Source organism: Centropristis striata, chromosome 14 (genome assembly GCF_030273125.1).
Source record: "Centropristis striata isolate RG_2023a ecotype Rhode Island chromosome 14, C.striata_1.0, whole genome shotgun sequence".
NCBI lineage: Eukaryota > Metazoa > Chordata > Actinopteri > Perciformes > Serranidae > Centropristis > Centropristis striata.
In genome coordinates, this window is record NC_081530.1 from 24921191 (window position 1) to 24944002 (window position 22812).

General features: G+C 39.7%; 1 protein-coding gene across 1 annotated transcript in view; it reads left to right on the forward strand.

Annotated features, from left to right (window-relative positions):
- csmd3b (CUB and Sushi multiple domains 3b) overlaps positions 1-22812 on the forward strand; it is a 380920-nt gene that overhangs the window by 237304 nt on the left and 120804 nt on the right. The window contains exons 9-11 of the mRNA XM_059350826.1: positions 85-172; positions 1670-1794; positions 12378-12499. Of these exons, the coding sequence (XP_059206809.1) occupies positions 85-172; positions 1670-1794; positions 12378-12499 (335 nt within the window). The remainder of the gene's footprint in view (positions 1-84; positions 173-1669; positions 1795-12377; positions 12500-22812) is intronic.

Sequence of the window (22812 nt, forward strand, 5' to 3'; positions counted from 1 at the left end):
AGTGTAGCTTTACTGTAAGCCTTGTCTGTGCCTGCTTCTAACCCATCTGTCCCTGGCTCTACATCTGTCTGTCTCTCTGTGTAGTGAATGAGGGTGGTGTGAGACAGGCGTCTAACTCCTGCCCTGACCCGGGAGAGCCAGAGAATGGAAAACGCCATGGCAGTGATTTCAGGTACAATTTGCAAGCAAACATTAGCACACATGGACTTTAAATGACAGATTTGTATTTAGAAATATATCAGGGTGTTCTCATAATTGGTTCGTAGGATTTCCTATGGAAAAAATGTGGTGGCATTTGAGGCTTTCCTACAAAAAATTGTCTAGTTTTGTAATATAAAAGCCATGTAGGTCCTTATGGGATAGTGGATGGATCAAACAAACCCTGAGTTTTAATCACAAAGTCTTTCGTGTCCCATTGGAAATTCTGCATTGAAGTATGTTTTAATGCTAACCATGTGTTTTTTGGCTAACCATAACAACCTTAACAAAGTAGTTTTGGTACCTAAGCAGCAGAGTCGTCAGCATAAACTGATGGCATTTTACGTTTCTGCACACCACACATACATTGATCTCAAATGTTTGTTCTTTAGTTCAATGAAAATGCAATGCATGTTGTTGCAATGGATGTTACGAGCCGCGTAGGCCCCCCATTAGGTGTGGATGCCCCAACCAACCAAGGAATTTAAACCAGATGACTGGTGTTCACGTCCTGTTGTCGGAAATTATGGCAGGAAGTGATGTTTTTTAATCCTGACCGTTTTCTTTTTGCCTCTCCTTTACCACATGATTTCGGTGCCTAACCTTACCCAAAGTGTCATCAGCAGTCATCAAGTAATTACAACGTATTGTAGTCATCACCTATTTGAAAGCGTGTTTACAGTAAGGCCTGTCAAATGTCACAAGGACAACAGGTTGTTTCAGTTCAGAAACTTTCACATCTAACATATTTGTGGTCAACATACCTGTGGTTTCCAGAAACCTATAATGCTACAATTTATTATGGTGACTGGGTTGCACCAAACCTAACAAAAAAGTGCTGTTTAACAACATTAACAACAGTTTAGAACCGTGATTGTCATGTGTCTTAAACAGCTGGATATCATACCAACAGTGCTCGTTTCTTTACAAAAGAAATCATACAAACCTCTGTGAAACCTCTACGAGTATGGGTGCAGCTCAATAAACTAGAATATCATCGAAAAGTTTATTTATTTCAGTAATTCAATTCAAAAAGTGGAAATAACACATTATATAGATCCAATACACACAGAATGAAACATTTCATGTCTTCATTTATTTAATTTATTCTAATTGTAATTATTATGACTTACATTAAATGAAGGCCTGAAAATCAGTGTCTCAAAAAAATGTAATATTACATAAGACCAATTTTAAAAAGTATGTTTAATATGGAAATGTTGGCCTCTGAAAAGTATGTCCATCTATATGACTCAATACTTGGTTGGGGCTATTTGACTTGAACTACTGGAAATGGACTTTTCCATGATATTCTAATTTATTGAGGTGCACCTGTATGTTGTATAGATGCACTCACATGCACATCTGCACATAAAGTACATTGAGCATATTTATTTAAAGTAACCTTTTGTGCTTATATGTGTTTACCTGACTCTGTCTCCATCCTCTGTGTTTGATTGTGTGTGAGCAGCATTGACAGTGTGGTGCAGTTCAGTTGCGGAGAAGACTATGTTCTTCAGGGCAGTAAAACCATCAGCTGCCAGAGAGTGGCTGAAGTCTTCGCAGCCTGGAGTGACCACAGGCCCGTCTGTAAAGGTAAGAAACAGCTCTCAGCATGCTGCTGCACAAACATACAGAACACTGACACCACACTGTCACACATATACTGATGGAGGAAGAGGCAGTAGGCACACATGTGAGGGTAAGTAATGTAGTGTGTTGCCTTCGCCTCAACTCAGGATGTGTTCATAGTGGAAAAAAATCCAAATTCAGTTTCAAACGTCTGGCTATGAAATTATGAAACAAAAAACTCCATTCTTTAGTAGTTGCAGTGTCACACCTCACCAGCATGCTGCAGCTGTGTGCTTTCATCAGGGGAGTTATGATCGTGATTGTTCAGGACCCAAAATTACACCCTCTATCATAAACACAATATACTGTAGATAAAGACTACTATAAACAAGCACCAGCTCTCGTCATTCTTGCTCAATATAAAATACAAATTGATATTTGCAACACCGTTTTAAAAGTTACACGGGATATGTATTCTGCTCGGCCTTACAATACTGCAACACAAGTGACGGCAGACTTTAATGTTTAGTGGGGACAGGTGTGCGTTGTTCATCATTTCTCTCAGTGCTCTGTTAATGAACATGTTCCAGACGTTTCATTCTTCAGCTTCCTGTACTGGTTCCGGTTCCGATCTGCCAGAGTTTTAGTCTCAGACTTGCAACGCACACTCCTGTACGCACACACACGCATGCACAGAGGGAGGGAGGGAGGGAGAGAGAGAGAGAGACACACACACACAGAGAGAGAGAGAGAGAGAGAGAGAGAGAGAGAGAGAGACAGAGAGAGAGAGACAGAGAGAGAGAGAGAGAGAGAGAGAGAGAGAGACACAGAGAGAGAGAGAGAGAGAGACAGAGAGAGAGAGAGAGAGAGAGAGAGGGCGTCTGTCATGTTAAATGCCAAAGTCGTTTGTCATGTCTCCCTTCACTAGGCTTCAGACTGTGGCTGGACACACATACTTTAACATAAAAACCAATATTCACCGGGTGTGGGTCTGTGTTCGCGCACGTGTGTGTTTGTGAGAGAGAGAGTGTGTGAAAGAGAGAGCTTCGGACCTAACTAATAATCACTGAGATATAGAACTGCAAGGGAGAAAAAATTGGGGACAGGGAAAAGTGAGGGCAGGGAAACATAAGGAGAGGAGGAAGGAGGAAAGGAAAAGCTGAAAAATGTCACACCTACTCTTTCTGCTTAAATTATAGCCTCTGTGAAAGTAAAACTCACCACATCTATCACAAGACATTAGCATATGAACACCAGCTAAACTTTTGCGTAACCCAGTGATATAACATTTTTCAAAAAACAGATTTAAACTGTTTGGAACATAACTCCTAGAAATAAATGTTAAATTGAAACGTTTGCAACTCCCCCATTTTAATCTTACTGCAGGAGGAACCTTAAAGGGACAGTTTGGATTTTTTGAAGTGGGTTTGTATAGTATGTTTGCTACTAAACCATAGTCGGTGTACAGTAGATGGTGGTCGGCATTTTGGAGAATCAGGCAGGAGTACTAGCATAGAAGCTAAGCAATGTACTGCTGTGGACGGAGGCAGCAGCAAAACCATATGAATTTAAATGTCCGCCTTATTTAGAATACTATTTGCACCACTTGAAGTTGCAGTCAGAGAGTCCTATTAAAGTTTACACTGACATAATGTAAGCCATTATCAATGCTCTCTTCAAAGCCACCGGCTAAAATACATTTGGCTGCTGCCCCCGTAGCTTCTGTGCCTGTCCTTCTGCCCGCTTCTTAAAACTGGAGGCGAGCTGACCATCATTTTCTGTAGATAATAAACTGCCTATGGATAAATCGCCCCGACAATCACACTTCTAAACTATCCCTTTAAGGGACACAGAGCGCAGTCAGACCTGGATGGTCATTTGTGGTGTGATAGTTATCGTTCAGTAGAAAACCCTTTTTTTTCTTTTTTCCCTTCACTGGGAGGTCAGAGTGCAAGGTCAGCCACAAAGTAGTACCCTGGGAGTCCGTATGGAGACAATATCTTGCTCAGGGAGACCTGAGCGGGGCAGATGCCAGCCAGCCGTGGATCCTGCACTCTTGCTCTCAGGTTAAAGGACACAGTCTAACCACAAGCCCTGACTGCTGCTCTGGGTTCCTCTTGTGAACCAGACACCCAGGGGGACTGACCTTCATTAAGCTTTTTGTTAGCGCGACAGCACAGATCCTTGTAAGCCGACAGGAAATAACCTGGCCAATGCAGTTAGGATATGACTGTCTCACTTGGGCTCTGATTGGTCCCTGCCAATCAACCTTATTACCCAGCTCATTATCAGAGATATTATAGTCCTGATACCCTTTGATTGGCTCTTTAAGATTGTTAATAGCTGTTAGGGATTCATCATCCCTAAATACTTTATAATGAGCAATCAAATGTAGCCAATGACATTAAGCCAATCAAGTTTCACGTTACCTGCATGTGATGATGGGCTTAGCCTCCCCAAAGGGAGACTGGCAGTGACATTAAAAGTCACTGACGTTGTCCCCTGAAGCAGCGAAGTGTTAAAAAGAATGACCTCTATCACTGAGAAACAGAGCCATCAGTCCTCCGTCAGCAGGGAGCGTTGAAAGGAAAGTATGTAGGCAGGGTGAGACAATGAGCTACTGTAGCCTCGGAGTAGCAGGTGTGCATTGTTAAAGCTCTGTTGAATTTAAAGCAGTCGCTGGTATTCCCACCACAAGCAACTATTCAGCGAGCAACTTTCTGACAAAGCCAAAGCCATAACAAAGTTCATTATACTGCTTCATGGTTGTTGCTAAGTAACTAGTGACTTTGCTAGTTGATCTTTTTTTATTTTAAGCATCTCGCAATGTAGGGCATAGTTACTGCAACACGGTCCCCGAATACAAGCTGCATTACACAATTTATGCTACCCTTCGCTAAAAGGCAAATAATATGAACAGCTTTTCATGATAGGCATTTTTTACACTTCAAAGACATGATGACAAATCTACCCATAAACATTATTAATATACAATTATACACAGGTCATTCCTGAGAAAATATAGTAGGAATAGAAGACACTTTTTTTCAGTTTACTGCTCATACGAGTAGTGCTGAGTGTCATTGTTATGCAGTATATCTCTGTCCTACTTTGGTGAAACAGACAGACATCCATCTTCAAAAAAGCCCATAAATCCCAGGATAACCACACTGAGGTTGCTTGAAGGACAAGATACATGTAACACTGGAATCTGATCTTTTTGACAACAATGCCGAGGCTTTATCTGAGCTATACGCCAAGATCACTCAAAAGAGAAAAAAACAAAAAAGGGAAAACCACAATGCTTTGCAACTGTAAACATTGCAAGTATACATTTAAAGCTTGAAATAGGGTGTTTTGGTAGCGGTGGCTTAGCTGAAAAGCATAGAAAAAAGAATATAGAGAGTACTCCTCTATTTTTAAACCTGTTTACAAAAATAAGTTACCCCTTAGGGACAGAAATCCAATATTGAAATTCTGAAAATAAAAATGCCTCAGAGGCAAAAGCTAATAGACTGGAAAAATGTTTTTAAAAAATTCCGTTGTCTAGAAGTGGTCTGATGGTATTGTTATTAGTGTCATTAGTTTAATTTTCTAACTTCTTTGCTGACAATTGATGTGTGTTATATCGTGATGTTTGATCTTGATGCAGTAGTATAATTATACAAACAAAGGATAACTGGAAATCTGTCCAGTTAGGCTATGACTGCAGCAAGCTTTAGTACCATAAAATCTTCCTAGTTTTATCATCATTCTACTATATTTCTGTTTATTAAAGGTTATAATCCCAACAATTTGCTCTGTATAATCATGGAACTTGTGTGGCTTGCCATTCAAGTATGGAAAAAATCTGAAGGTTGAGTACCTATTTTGATAGAAAATTCAATTAAATGCTTGGAGAGGTGGTCTGAGCTGATGGAAATGCTAGTGCAATTTCAGTCCAAAATGTGTAAGCCAAAAAAAAAGTGCAGCATCTGCATAAACAACCTGAGCATCACCACTCATCACCACCTCGGCACAATTACCAAACAGACGCAAGAGCAAAACAAATATGTTGGCTACGTTTCTCTTCACTGGCAATAAAATAAATACAACTTTGGAACAAGATCAACAGGTGAGCTAGTGTGTGAGAGCAAAGCAGACATAATTGCGTTCATAGAATAGTCAGTGAGAAAACATTATGTTCCTTAACATGTAATATCCTTATTTAGCTTACTTTGTTTCATCCTGTTGAACATAAATGGAACGAGAGAAAGGATGTGTGAGCTCATATTTGACCTTTCCATCCAGACCAGCCAATAGCTAAAGTGGAAATTCATGAATAACATTGAGAGAGAGGCAATCTGTCAGGAAGCATCAAGCCAGCTGACTTATTAAAGGGTCGCCACTGTCAAAACACTTAAATACAGCTAAATGTGTCATTGGAACATAAGTGAGAAAATAAAGTGAACGCATCTTGAAAATGTGCCCTTTATGTCACAAGGGTGGACGAATAGATAGAGACAGATACAAAGAGTAAGATGGAGTGATAAGCACTTTATTAAATACAATGAAATGATTACAAAACTAAATACAAATAAACTAGAAAAACAGCCATCAAAGCGCAATGTCCTTCTGTCCACTCCTACAACACATTATATGAGAGAGAGAGAACGAGAGGGAGTCCATGTGGCACCTTGATTAATGGACAGATGGCAAGGCCACCAAGCCAACTCTCTCTCTGTCTGTGTGTGTGTGTGACTGTGTGTGTAAACTCCAGGGGATTTCAGTTGATCTGCTGAATATAGTGACTCAACGAAGGGTGCTATATGTCAAACCAGACACACATATGCACGTAATCGTGTCGACTTCAACTAGGAAAGAAGCTAAAGAAACTTTAGTGTACAAGCGTTGTACAACAACTAAATTACTTTCTGCCTCTGTACGAGTATTTGTGTGTGTGTGTGTGTGTGTGTGTGTGTGTGTGCCCATTAAAGCTTTGACCAGAGCGAGGGCCATTGGAACGCTGTGTGCCAGCTTAATGATGTCATCAATCATTCTCCGTGTCCATTGGTCAGTCTATCTGCTCCTGTAGGCAGCCCGTTAAAACAGCCAGTTCAGCCTTCCTGCTGAAGCTTCTGATCTCTAATCTGACTCAACACTCAGTGGGAATTTAAGAAAAAGTTTTCACTCAAAACAAATCTGATTATCCAGTCTGTTGCAGGCCATACTTTGTCCTTTGCCATGCCTCAAAAACTGACCATAGAAAATTTTGGTCTCTTTTTGAAATGGAGCATCTGCAGAGTAATTCCCTGATGTGTTACGATCAACTAAAATTAGGCATGATACAAGATGAATAAATCCCTGGTTAGATAACAATCTTTGCTGCCATCTTGACTGTAAGTGAGCTGGGAGGGGCCAGTGAGTGAGACTGGCACACACACCTGGTGGAAAGCTGCACACCACCTTTATTAGTTTAAAAAAAAGGTAGTGACTTTTTTACTACAGGTTTTATGACATTGTAATATCCATCCAAACACACTTGTTGGTGCCATCAGAACTGTCAAGCACACTCCTGACAAAGCTGTTATTAAAAATGAACATGATATCCTGACAAGTAATATTTGTATTCTTATTATCGGCACGAAAATAGAAGATGCCCCCTAACCCTGATGATTTGAGGTTTTCATTTTAGCTTACCTGTCTGCTTGGCTACACATCATCCTTGTCAAAGTTACTTTAATGAGAAATCTCCTTTTATGGGGATGATCCTTTAATAATTAATTTACTTTAATCAAGAAGTTCCTTTTGATAAAGAAATTACCATCATAAGGTAGTTAACAGATTTTACGAATCACCTCACACTTAGCTTGTGGGCATTTTATGATGGGCTGGTAGATTCTGTACAATTGATTCCTGGCTTCATGAAATACTACACAGTCTATTCATTGATAGCTGAAATGTCCAAACCAAACCAGTAGTAAATAAAGTGGATACCATTAAAACAAGCACTGAGACGTATTTTGTACCAAGAGCACTTTGCTTGTCAAGTGGGGAGCCATCTCCAGATATGTCCATGAATTGTGTACTTCGAAAAACTCATCCGTATGATCTTATTTTATTTTCTGTTTGATTTACCTCGTCCCCAGTTCTGTTTATGGTCCTTGTTTGGGGTGCAGGGTCAGGCAGACAGTCTGGAACAGGTAGGGGTTAAGTGTCCTTGGTATGCTTCAGCAGGTATTGCTGCATGGATGATTGAACCTGAGCCCTCCGCTGTGGGGACGACTCACTAACCACAAAGGCCATCCGGCTGAGAAAGCTGCAGTCATAGACCTTGAGTGTAAGACAGAGATCAGACCAAAGGAAACACTTCTGAGTTTATGCTACAACGGGGGAACCAAGTCAAAACATTTTGAAGCTGAACAGCGTTAACATTCAGACTGAAAATATATTTCTCTCAGCAACCTTCCCACTGCTTATGGGGTGCATCAGTTATGCTCTGAAGCAATAAAACAAAACTTTGGAGAACTGTGAGCAAGGGCATTGGAGCTACACTACAGGATTTGGCAATGTGATCCTCGCCTGAAACATCATTTAATTTTGGTCCGCATCCCAATGGTTTGTGTGTGTGTGTGTGTGAGAGAGAGAGAAAGTGAGAATCCTGGGGGAATCCAGTTGATCTGAATATATAAACTCAAAAGAGAATATGTTGTTACACACACACACACACACACACACACAAACACACACACACACACACACACACAAACACACACACACACACACACACACACACACACACACACACACACACACACACACACACACACATACTCGCTGTGGTTCCTGCCTAAAGCATTCAGTTAATCTCACTCGTGATTCCAACAATATGCTTTTAGTACCGGATAGACCTCATCAAAATTTTTAATTTGATCTAGAATTCATTATCGCTTCAATGATAGTGTGGCCCTTTTGGCTTCAAGCCCTCTATACTTTGTGCCAGTATAAATAATGATGAGAGGGAGCAAAAGAGATACAGAAAGAGACAGACAAAGACAAGGCTACTCACACTGACGGACAGAGAGGCTGAGGGAACACCATCATTCTCTACACAACTGGACAGAAAGGGGTATAGATTTGGTCAGTGAAGCACCTCTAGTTAACCCACTGTACTCTACCTGCTCAGCACCAAACCACAGACTAACTATCTTAGCAGCTTTCAAGTAAGTATAGTGAGAATGTAGCAGCTTAAAAGCCAGAAATGTTTCGTTGGACAATGCGGAAACCAAAATAGAGAAAAAAGAAGAGGGAATGTTGGACATTTGATTCAGGTTGTCAGAGAAAACTCTGAATCGATTGTAATATCACCTGCATGTGCTAATAGGCAATTGTTTGCCCACATTATAGGTGAAGTAAACTACTTTATAAGGGAATTATATATCATCTGATGCCTTTTTGTTGTGGTTTCATGACAGAGGAGAGGACAAGGAGAGTTGTTGTTCAATGCACTTTAATATTACGGACAGAGCTTGATGGATGGAGTTAAATGATGGAGGTTACGGTGTTTGATATGGTGCAGAGCTAAATGGTACAGAGCTCAGTGTGGACGGAGTTAAATGTTATGGACAGAGGACTCTGGATTCATCTCACATGCACCAGAATGAAAGAATAGGTCTATTGTAGAATTATCTTAAATAGGCAAGCTTAAATGCTTACATGTGCTGTTTCTCACAGCAGGGTCCTTGCATTACATTTAAGCTTGAAAAACCGAGTCCGCCAGAATCTGCTTTCCTGACACATGCACTTTCCTCGTAAGCCAGTATCTATTTGTGGTGAAAGACACAAGCTGTAAACCTTTGAGTAGAAACTTTATAAAAAACATATTCTAACAATATGCCAATGTTGTGTTTCCAGTTTGTTTAGCTGCACCCAATGGCCAAGAATAGAAACTATGTGCAGCTTTTAATAAAAGTACTGGAGTCTTTGAAAATATAATTTAAGCATCAACATAAACAATTCTCATTATGCTGAAAATATTAATGGTTTACACAAGTACGTCAAATCTGTACTCCATCGATCCACTTCTAACATACAGAAGACAAAAGCCGAAAAGGATAGGATGGGGAAAAAAAGAGAGAAAGAGAGATCGACAGAGTTGATAGCGTGCAAATGATAGAGTGTACTGTAAATCATGAAGTACATACAATGGCTGATAAAGGGACCGAGACAGCGTGAATAAAAGGCTCATTGAGAGAGACGGAGAGAGAGGGAGAGAGACAGACAGACAGATGCAGGGAGATGCAGAGAGATGGGGAAGAGTTTAATATAAATTATGGGATGTTAGCTCCCCTGGTAATTCTGGTGATAACTCTTTCCGCGCTATCGCTATAGCAACACCGTGCCCATTCTGCTGTTGGCACAGCGATGGGATGGCCATTCGTTCAGGACACGCTGATTGAGCTGTCAGCGCACACACATACACACCCCGTTGCAGAGACACATGCACTCTTCGTGACATGCAGATAACTCATTTCTCACGTGCAATTCACACACACACACACACACACACACACACACATACACACACTTCATCTCCATGTTTCTATCAGTGTATAAATCGCAGTGAGCTGAACACAAGAGAAGGTCAACTGAAGATACATTGAGAATTAGAGAAACAAGCATCAACTGGGTTCAGTCAGGGGGAACTCAGGCAGAGATCCAGAAGACTGAGAGACAGAAAAGAGAGATATAGGGTCGTCTCAAAGGGGTCTTGTACTTGTTCTGACACTCTCTTACAGCACCACACGGACACACCCCATTACACACAAAGAAAAACAAACAGTGTGGTATGATTCTTTTACTTGTCCCTTGACTTCATTCCAACCACTAAGTCTCAGTAGCAGCCAGGAGTGTGTTTGTGTGAGTGCTTGAGAGTACATTTTTGTGAATTGTGTATGCATGGTGAATATGTGTGAATTATGTTTGGATGCATTTATTTGTAAATGTTCTTTCACACCCGTGTCTGCTGTAACACTACAAAATGTGTGTGTGCATGCAAACCGCAAACCAACATTTTTTTGTAGTGTTAAGTGTGTTGTGGCTGCACAGTACGTGTCAACGTATGTGTCACTGCAAGTACACTCGTGCTTGTTTATTAAATGTGACCATATAGCATTTGTGCATAAGTGCTTTCTTTGTGTGTGTGTGTGTGTGTGTGTGTGTGTGTGTGTGTGTGTGTGTGTGTGTGTGTGTTAACTGTACGTGTTCCCGCGGCCTACCACTGAACAAACTAATTAAGGAACAAACACTGCTTCAAACCAACCAGAAAATTACCTCCCAACTCTAACAGGACGACCCAAGGACAGACAAGCAGGTTCTCTATCACATCCACTCAGAACACACAGCCTAATAAAGGCTTGGTTGGTTTATCGAACAACTAGCATGTGTCATTTTTAACACCCCACTGAGTGTAGCTTCAGCGGTAGTGTTTGTGAGTTTGTATGACTTTGTGTTGACATACAGTAATATGCTTCTATGGATTCACACTCAACAAATAGTCTTTACACTGTTATACCACTGCTTGTCTAAATCTAGCTTTTTATTCCTCAAGTAGACAGAAGCTGTTGTATCTGTTATATCATCCTGTTATTAGGGGTGAAATAATATTGATAAAATATTGATAAACTTGAGGATCGTGATATTATGTTTTGTGATACTAAAATCTTGTATCGATTTTTAATTAATAGTTTCCATGTAAAGACGGACTGCACATAAAGTAATGCTGTGTTGTGGGATGTAACAGGAGCTGTGATATGCATTCTCGCTGTATAATTAGATAAAAAAGTTAACTTTTTTATTCAGATTCAATGCATATGGTTTGCAAAGACTTGTCCCTAAAATTAGATTTATTCATTCATTTATTCATTATCCTTAACCGCTTATCTGCACTTGGGTCGCGGGGGGCTGGAGCCGAAATTTATGGCCTTACAGTGTCACAGTATTTTTGCAATATGGTGATTCGTAACCCCTTTATCATGATACGTACAGTATCGCCAGACTCTTGCCAAATACACACCCCATATGTGTGATTATTTGTGTTCTCCAAGGCTACATTTTTTTCCCAAGATTTTTACCCTGCTAGTTGTTGGAAGTTGTTGACTTTCAAATAGATTTCGAGAGTAAATTGCTGGTGAGTGTCTCTATCAGTCAATACTAGCTAATCCTGTGGTATTTCACAGCCAATAGCCTCCAATTAAGTACTTCTATCCAGGGAGATGTCACTGACAGTATCAATAACATCTTTCTGACCTTCTGTTCCTCTTTCTGTTCTCAGCTGCACTTGAGACTCCTCTCTTCTCTTTCCGTCAACAGACTCCCGGCATTGTATTAGTGTCACTTTTAATCGTTTTTACTACACTGCTACTTTGATCCACAAGCTATGCTATATTTTGCTGTTGGGTTTGTTTGTTTGAGACTGTGGATAAGCGTGAACCTAATGGCTTGATTATAGAGGTAATTGTCTCTCTGTTGTAGTGCTTTGACTCAACAGTACACAATTGTGTCTAATACCCCGCCAATGCTACAGTTGTTACTAATAACGATGACATTTTGTTTTTTTCTGTTCACAGTGAAGACATGTGGCAGTAATCTTCAAGGGCCGTCAGGAACCTTTACATCTCCTAACTTCCCAATTCAATATGAGAGCAACGCACAGTGTGTGTGGATTATTACTGCTTCAAATCCCAATAAGGTAAATCTCCTCCTCTCTCACTCTTTGACTTTCTAACTTTCTAACTCTCAAATTGTTGTTCCTTATTAAGACAGATCGTGTGTGTGTGTGTGTGTGTGTGTGTCCTTGACTTAAACACTTTAGCACACCAATAGAAATACATATACAGGTACATCTCAATAGATTAGAATATCATGGAAGAGTCCATTTCCAGTAGTTCAAGTCAAACAGCCCCAACCAAGTATTGAGTGCATATAGATGGACATACTTTTCAGAGGCCAACATTTCCATATTAAACATACTTTTTAAATATGTTTAAAATTAAATTAAGTTAAATTAATGAAACTATGTTTCATTTTGTGTGTAATTGATCTATATAATGTGAAATATAATTTCCACTTTTTAAGTTGAATTACTGACATAAATAAACTTTTCTATGATATTCAAATTCATTGAGATGCACCTGTACACGGTCAACCATAAAGTTGAAATAATTTTGTTTTCAGACACAATCTTCTATTAATTGTGGTTTCATTTTCATAGTTCAAAAGAGATTGATTAGTACATTTTTGAGAAGATATACACTTTATCTCTCAAGAATAAATCACATCATCAGGTAAAACATTTTATTCCAACTTTATGAGCAACCGTGTACAACCCAGATTCCAAAAAAAGTTGGGACACTGTGTAAAATGTAAACAGAATCTGTATGCATTTAACTCAGAATAAGTGTATATATTTACACAAAACAAAAGTTTCCCTGTTTGTCTTTTTATCTTTGTGTTGTATTCAAATGAATGTAGGCCTCAAAGGATTTGCAAACCATTGCGTTCTGTTTTTCACAGTGTCCCAACTTTTTTTGGAATCTGGGTTATAGATGGAATTCACAAAGTCATTTTCAGAGTTTTCACCACATTCAAAGCCTACAGGTGAATGTTGGAGTGGATGTGGGGCTTATGAAATTTTAAACAAGCAACAGCAGCATTGACGGGCATGAGTGCCTTTTTGTAGAAAGTGTGCCAGATATACAGTATGCTGCAGTGAGTACAGTATGTTGTGTGTGAATGTAGCTGCACAGCACAAGTTGTCTGCCTCAACTTGCTTTGAACTTGCTTGCAGGCTTTGGTTTTATGCATTCAGTGTAATTTTATCGATATGACACAGCAGTTCTTACAGGCATTTACAAACTGAGTTTAGCTGCATTTTTCTGTAATTAAGATACAGGAGGTAGTGTAAGTTACATGCTAGTCGGAGCATATCGGTGTCTAATTCTGTGTGATTGGTTAATGCTGTAAAGGGACAAACGATAGGCTGCAGGTGAGATGGATAGCTGTGATTGGTCGCTTTACGTCCCAGGAGAAATCTGATTGGTATTCAGGAGACACATCCTTATTCCACTCAGGGTCACTGTGGTGACCGCTCTGTCGTCAATGGCAACACCTGCGTCAGCACCATAGGGACGCAAATACACGTATGCACCAGACTCACATACGCACACAGAGATACACTTCAACATACATGTGTGCTCCGATACACACAGTATCGCTTTTTACACATGCACACTTTGCCACTTTGCTCTTGCTCAAAACCTTTGTCTTTTTCTCTGCTGCGTATTCTCACACACAACTCCCCCTGTCACAGCCCAAGGCCTCTGGTTTATGGCCTAGAGCAATACATTCTCTGTTGAAGGCTACAGTGTGTATGTGACTTTTGAAGGCTACAGTACTAATGCCCCCCTGCACCCTGTGGGCTGTGTGTGCATGCATATGTGTGTGTGATGTGCGCATGCAGTTGAAAATGAATGTGTATGGATTATGTATGATGATGAATATTGTCAACCATGTTGGCCTGAATCAAAGGAAGAAACATCAAGTTATTTTTATGGCCCCTTATCTTTAAAGGGTTAACAGAAAGGACCTTATCATGTTCTGTCATGTTCCATTTTATTTCATGTCTCATGTGCCATACTCAATCATATGCATGTCTTTTATCACAGTACGTCATGTCCAATATGTCACTGGCCATGGACACTACACACTGAAACTACATCAAACTTGAGGTCTTCACAGGATCGACATCTATTCCCAGGGGCTAAGACACATGGCACATAAGCCAGACTGTCCATAGTTCAAGTTCAGCCAGTAATCCCCCTTCCTCTTTTACATTTTCTAGTTACCTTGCAACTGGGAATAATGGTTACTAGGGATACTTTGATTTTTTTTGTCCTGACCAATAGCCCACCCTCGTTTTTCAATCATTAACCACTAACCTACAAAATAAGTGCTTTGCATGGAGAGGTGCTGTAGTTGAAGTGTCTGACCCAAGTGCAAGCAACACTCAACATTACCATTTGCAGGGGTCAAGTAAAGTCTGGGTTCAGGGAAGTAGAATGCCTCATGCAGTCGTCCGATCAGTCAATCAGTCGATACATTTTTTTTTCAATACAGTACATGCCTTAGTCTTTGCTGACTTGTCGATCAATCAATTCATGTTTTTTACCACGCAGTGCACTTTTTTTATTACTTTTTTTTTTTAAATAACTGTTTAACTGATAGCATTAATCGGTCAAAAACATCCCTAATGGTCACATTCATCAGTTTGACACAATAAATTGTGTAAGACAGGAGAATGGAGGCTTATTAATATACTTAGCACATTTGGAGAGCCAGATGAAGTACAACGCATGATAAAGAGTGTCAAATACTTCAGTATAACTGCATATCATTTCTCATTTTTATTCATTTTTCATCCGTCTTGGCAAGTTGTTTTATTCATGCAAGGACACCTGTGAAGAGGAAAATATGAGAGCATTCAAATTATTAATATCATAAAGAAACTGAAACCTCAATATGTAAATGTAGATCTTTCTCATGGAATCGCATCTTCGGTGCTGTCAGACTTGTCTAACTGCCGTCAGATAAGTGTCATTTCCTTCCAGTGGATTTTTGTCAGAATTTAAAGAAAGATGCTTTAAATAAGTTGAAGCCGACAGCATTAATCAATCAATTTGAATATATCTTTTTTATAATACTTTTTAGATTAGAAATACTTCAGTGACATGCATTATGATAATTTGCATTTTCTATATTATTTTCCAAGAGGAGCTGCGGTTAAAACGGCAATATCTTACATTTCAGTCCACATTTATTTAATGAAAAAGCAGATTAAATATTATAGAGGCTTTTAATGTATTAGAAAATGACTCACATAAATGGCTTTACCATATATCAAACTGTTGACTTTGCAATGATTTATTTCAAGGTTGCATAAATACGTAGTTTGGTCGCCTTTTTGGCTTTGGTCACAGTTTGTGTTGAGGACATTTCATTGTTTCGGCCTCATGAGGGTTCAGAAATTCACATTTTGTCATGGTTCAAGTGAGCAGTTGCAACAGGAAATTGCAGCTTCAGAGACACATCTAGCGGAGTCAGAGTTAATTTACTAGTTCAAAAGCAGGCTTATGGAAGGCAGGTGGCAGAGCGAGGCAAACAAACAGTGGGGAATTGGCAGGTAAACAACAGGTAACAGGCAAGAATAGAGCGGGAGCACTGATGATCTGGCGTACTGGCAGTAGGAAGCAGTCCTCAATTAGGAGTCTGATGAGGGAATGAGGGGCGGTTTAGTGGGCAGGCTAGTGGTCAGTTGATCTCCTGAGGTGAGAAGGCAACAAAATACATAAACACACTGCAACCCGGAAAAAAGAGAGAGAGTTTAAAGCTGAAAAGGGTCATGATGCAAGCACCAAAACACATTCCGCGTAGAGGGAAATTCCCAATTGAGCATCGTCTCCCACTAGCAGAACATCACTTTTTTTATTGCTTGTACAAGTCTCTCCCTATTTCATACTTTGCTCGCTTTCTCTCATTCTCCCTGTCTCATCCTGCTCTTTTTTTCTCTTTTTTACACTACCCATCCCTTCTCCTCCCTCACTCCCAGAGGCACTGTCCTCAGAATTACCCAGATTCTTCATTAAAGAGCTCAGCCTGAAACCATCAAATTACTATGGAGAAAGAGAGAATACAGAGAGGGAGGAGGAAGAGAGGCCCTCGTATCACTCTCTCCATTGCACCCATTCCCACACATATTCCACATTTCTCATTGTCTCCTGCTCGTGCACTTGAGGGAAAGAGACACACGATTCTACGCACTCTCTCATCTCTTTGTCTCTTTCTGTCTCTGTCAGCGCCATTCTCTCTATCCCTCTCTGTCTGCCCACCTCTTTGCTCCCTCTCTCTCAGGTTAAGTGTTAATGGGGTTCTATAGCTCTCTGATGTTATTGCTTCATTTAGTTTTGGCAGAATGAGCCTTTAGAGCCAATTCATTCTCTCCCATTCTCATTTAACCTTGGGGATGGCATGACGGGATGGCCATTACTATACTTCTCTCTTCTTTTCTCTTCTCCCATCTTACTTTCGAAAAACAGATCTTACTGTACTATTGTCTTTTCCTCATTTTCCCCACCATTTAGTTTCTTCTTTTGCTCTTCTCATGTTCCCATTTTGATCGAGTCATCAACGAGTCAAAGCTCTTTCCGATATTATCTCTTTATGATGCATAAGATAAGATGACACAGCTGGACACAGCTGTATTAGTTAACATGCAAATGCTACATCCTGCTCTGTTATATAAACTGGCAGCATTAAGTATGAACTGGCTTTGCGTCACTTCATACACATTTGCATGCACAGTGTAATGCATAACCCATGGATATAAGAGGACTGCTGCAGTGCTGCCATGCTGCATTTTTAGTTAACACCACGATGACCAAGAAAAAGTAATGCAAAAGCATTCCGTAAGAAGGGAAAGCTGCACTTTTCGGATAGGCTTTCAATGTACTAATTCACAGGTGATTAAGCCAATTTACAAAGCAAAAAAAAATCACTTATTTTACTTACTGCAAAAATGCACACACACACACACACACTGTAAAACAGTTTGTGTCTGCGTTTTTGTGACCATAATAACAGCGTGGCACTTTTGTTAGGGCTCAGGTTAAAACATTTTTAACATTTTGTAAAAAAAAAAAGCACTGTGTTCCAATTCATTTTTAGTACAGTTAATGCCACAGGTTCCTATTCAGAGTCAGTACCTAAAAACCAGGCAGCTGGTGGATTCATTTCAATGAAAGTGAAGTAAGGGGAAAACACTAAGTTGTAAAAGGCTCTGGCCATCAGTCTTCATCAGCGAAGGCCCGGCTCTTCTCACAATGGTGCAATTTATAGCATCTAGGCAGAAGCATGTTCAAGGGGAGCGGGTGGCAGAGTTTACTGTAATACTGCCACAGACAATCTATTATTCCCCGGCCCTGTCTGTGCCCTCTTTGCATCACTGACTGTGTCGCTCGCCAGGTGTTTCAGATATTCCTCCAGTAACTGTATCTTCAATGTATCCTTAGATCTTATTATGGGATGGGTAGGGAGGAGCCTCCCCCACCTCATTGTCTCCACGACAACCAAAGGAAGTGCTTTATCAAGCAGAAATCCAATTCTGTCGCCTCATTGGCTAGAAGCCATAGATGGATGGAAAGAGGGAATGCAGCAGCCAATTAGAAAGAGAGAGACGGAGAGGGTGACAGGAAGAGAGAGGGAGAGATAGAGGGAGTATGGAGGGAGAGAGAGAGATGGATGTTTCTATGAACACCAACCTATTAGAGGAGAGGAGAAATATGTAGAGTGTTCAGTTTAATCTATCGCACACACACACACACACACTCACACACACACACACACACACTGAAAGAGATACAGAACGCACACATAAACACTATCCCACACACTGTCAGTAATGAGGTTCCAATCTTAGTTGACTTCAGTACAGCATTCACACACACACACACACACACACACACACACACACACACACACACAGACTAACGTGGGCACAGTGTAATGTAGTTATACCCCAGCTGTGTTTAATGCTGTGTGAACTGTGCTGATGTGGCATTAGGGTGTTCTATAAAGGACGTATACAAGGAGATAGATAGACCAGTTTCCGTCACTGGAACACTAAAGGCGTCCTTTGTCTTTATACTCTGCATGGATAAACGGGTCTGGCCTTTTTTCTGGCAAAGAAACAACTAAAGCATCACACTGGCACACACACACGCACGCACGCACGCACACACACACACACACACACACACACACACACACACACACACAGGCACACAGACTCAAAAGGTGAAAACAGCCACATGTTGCGGCTTGTAAAGAAGGCTGCATGGTCTCATATCAAACTAACTAAGCCACAAACAGACAGATGAGTTGTTTGGATATGGAAAATAATTGCTGTTTCAAAAAAAAACTACACTTTCAATTGTAATGCAAAAAACAACAGTCAGCTTCTCAACAAGGTAAAGTTTTCCCTTATTAGAGACACAGATGATTGGCAGCTGTAGTAGCAAAGCATCTACTCACTGTTAGGACTTAATATAAACTGTAGCTAGTATTTTCCAATAGTAAATCTCTGTGTTTCAGTAAATGCATTTATGAAACCATGTAATATGTAAACATCCAGAGGGATTAGTTTCATGTGAAACAAAAATATATGTGTATTTTCTTTTTAATTATTAATTTTAATGAGTCCAAAAGACTGCAGTCAGTAAAAAATCGGACCAGTTGTTTTCTGTTCAACACGCTTGCTGAACAGAGCTTACAAAAATGTAATATGTAAAGTATGCAACATGGTATTTTCACCATGATACTTGGAATGATTAACCCTTTGAATCCAGGATCTGGTCTTGCCTTTGGATAAAATAGTTTTTTAAAACATGCTCTACATATACTGGTGTACATTGTTTTACCATCAGACATGCTGTTGCATTGAAAGCCTGCTTTGGACTTTTAGAAATATTGTGATAAGTGTGAAAATGGTGACTATGTAATCACAGAAATAGACACATTAATCTCCACAAAGCTGTGCCTGTCTGTGTAAGTGAATGTGTTCCTGTGTGCGTGCTTGAGTGCCGGTGCGATTCGCTGTGCGTGTGTGTGCTTGTGAGAAAGGGTTTAGCAGGTTTGTAGGTGATGCTTTAATCCAATCTGCCTTACATGCAGATAAGACTGAGTCAGCATTGTGAGCAATGTGCAGATCACTGCTTCATGTTTGTAGCCCACCCCCTTTTAGCCTCTCTGGTCACACCAGGTGATGGTAATGTTAGTGCTTTACAACTTGATGGATTTTATTTTTGGCAGGGCTACATCAGGTGATGTATTTCATGCATTCTCATAAACCGTCAGCTATTAGCCTGAATACGATTAAGCCGTTTCTGGAGTTCCAGTGTAGCATTCGGATTTCCGGATAATGGATATTTGTAATGTTTATAATCTTCCTCTTTCATGCACCGGTCATTGTTTACAGTTGGATTAGTAACTTGAGATGTGAGTGGTTTATCATCTAAAAGCTGCAAACCTCAAGATTAATTTAAGATGCAGCTAAAGTTGTTTTAGTCATCATGTGTAACAAAAATAGTTTATTAATCAATCAGTTAACTGAAATTGTGAAAATGTACAAAATACTGAGCCTGCGACAACCTCTTAAAGACGGTTGAAGAGGAGTTGAAGAGGTTAACATACTTCACTTAGCTCTGCTCCGGGAACAATGTCAGAATTACATGGACCTCAACTAGCTGTGACTGTGTTGTCCCCTCAAGATCCACATTTGCTCAGTCAGCCTCAGTGAAACTTCATCCATTCCCCTGATTTTATTCTGAAAATGTTTAAAACTTTAACTTCTGAACCATGATTATTAGTCAAATAACAGCAAATGTTTTTGTAAATACCATATGCATCCTGTGGCTATGTACAGGTGCATCTCAATAAATTATAAAATCGTAGAAATGTCAAATTCCAGTAGTTCAAAGTGAAATCGCTCCAACCAAGTATTGAGTGCATATAGATGGACATACTTTTCAGAGGCATTTTTATATTAAACATACTTTTTAAAAATTGGCCTTTTGTAATATAATTTTTTTTGAGACACTGAATTTTCGGTCTTCATTAAATATGAGCCATAATAATTATAATTAGAAGAAATGAAATAAATGAAGACATGAAATGTTTCATTCTGTGTGTAATGGATCTATATAATGTGTCATATTGAATTTCTGACATAAATAAACTTTTCTATGATATTCTGATGTATTGAGATGCACCTGTACATAGTAGAACTCTTCCAATACCAAAATCTGGCCCCGCTGGCGACAGTTTCTGCATTCATATTGTATGCAGATATCTATTAATAGAGACTTTATATCAAAAGGAGCAATGTAATACAAAAAGTAAGTCTGCTTCTGCTGCCACAAGCAAAATCAAGAATTAACTGAGCTTCTTGCTGTGAAGAAATAAAGATTAACTCCACGAATAAAAGCAAACTGGGCGACACTGCCAACAGATAAGCAGTTAAACAGAAGGTGAGGGGAAAAGCATGTCCACTGTTTTGTGTGTTCAGTTATTCATTTGTCCCTTCTTTGTTTATAGCTTCAATGGTCATAGTGAGGATAAGCAGTTTATACTTCATGTCCCCAGGTGTCCAGGTTGCAGTTAGCGAAGCGGGGATAAAAAATAACTATATTTATGATGCCCGGCTCAAACAGAATGTTTGAACACAGACTACAAAAACAGATGCTCAGATATAAGAAGATATTGATATGCACGTAAATATGCTCACAGTTAACACGCCAGCATAGAGGAGACTCAGACCTGTCTGATGTTTTGGAGGTTTTTTGAAGTCCTCCAGCGGAATATTGAATCTGGAATTCTGTACAGTCCTCACAAGGAAAGAGGAAGTGGAGGAAGGATGGGCAGAGAGAGGTTTCAGTCTCCCCCTCAGGGTCAAGTCAGGATTCTAGTTTGAAATATTCTAACGCATTGCTAGCATCAAAGATGTGCTCATTATTACCCCCCCATTGCTATTTGTTGCCTCCTCCTCTCCTCTTTTCTTCCATCTGCCTCCATCCTCTTCCTTCTCTCTACCTCCTCTCCCCTTTCTATCCATCTCTTCTTCCTCCCCCTCTCTCCTTTTCTCTTTTCCCTCTTCTCTGCTGCCAAATGTGTTTCTCTCTGGTCTTAGATGAAACAGAAAGTGTTGGTTTAATAATTCCCGATCAGAGTTTTGAGCTGTGGGCAGACTCTCCGAGCTTCGAGTGAGGCGCAGGAGGTGTTTCTCGTCTCTTCCTAGTCCTTCTTGTAACGCTGAATGAAATCATACCACATTGTGTGATGCATTAATGAATTCCAATGATTCACCTTTGGTCAAGTATGAGTCCGTGAGGGTGGGGGAATGTGTCTTTGATGTGGTCGTAGCTGAGAGTCTGAATATATAAACAGCTGTGGAGCATAACAGTGGACGGCAATATCCTTTTAAATATATATTTTTATATCATTCATGTCATTTCCCATTTGTTTGTTTTTTTTGCCTTTTTCCTGTTAAAGTTCATTTTTAATGTTATTATTTTGGCAAGTGTATGCTCTGTATTTACCTTCGCTATTTTTCATAAAGTCAGAATATTTTTGGGGGAAAAAGCTGTTTTGTTCGGGGAGTTGTAATAACTTATAATTTCAATATAAAGTCACAATGTTACTAGAAAAAGTGGTGGTAGAGTGGAATAGACTCCCAGTAGAGATAAATTCAAGTCAAAGGTTTAAACATGCATGTGGGAAATTGTTATTTGATTAAAATGAGAGGATGATTTGGACCCTGTTTCCATTTAGCAGCAACATGTGGTCTGAGTGATCCGAACACAAGTGGACAGTGATGGTACAGGTTAACTCGGTTATCTGTGACTTGTATTGCTATTAGGGGTGGGCGATATGGCCCTAAAAGAATAGCACAATATTGAAGGCTATTTTTGCAATAACGATAATCTTGACGATATTAGGAAATATTTAAAAAGATATAAAAAACATGATTTTTTTTTAGTCTGTATAAATAATTAAAAATCTAAAATATAGTTTGAAGTGCAAATCTCAACAGCTGCCAAATACATAAAAATTTACTCTTGACTCTTGAGTATAAGTAAATAATAAAAATAACCGTTTAGGGGTTCCGGGGGGCATATTTTAATACAATTTTGGAGAATAAAGGTTCTTATATGTTTTATTTAAGGCATCTTATTTTGACAGTCTTCTTGTAAATTCTGTGGTGGATTCTCTTATACCACCGTGCTCTTATTTTGAAAGCTGCATGTGTTTAGCGACAGGGAGTAAGTAGCTTTTTGTGATTAAAACAACTTTAACCACTACATCAAGAAGTAGGAACGTTGCCAATTGGCATTGATATGCTATGCTGATATGTTGATATGACATACAAGCAACATTTTTAATATTATAAGAATA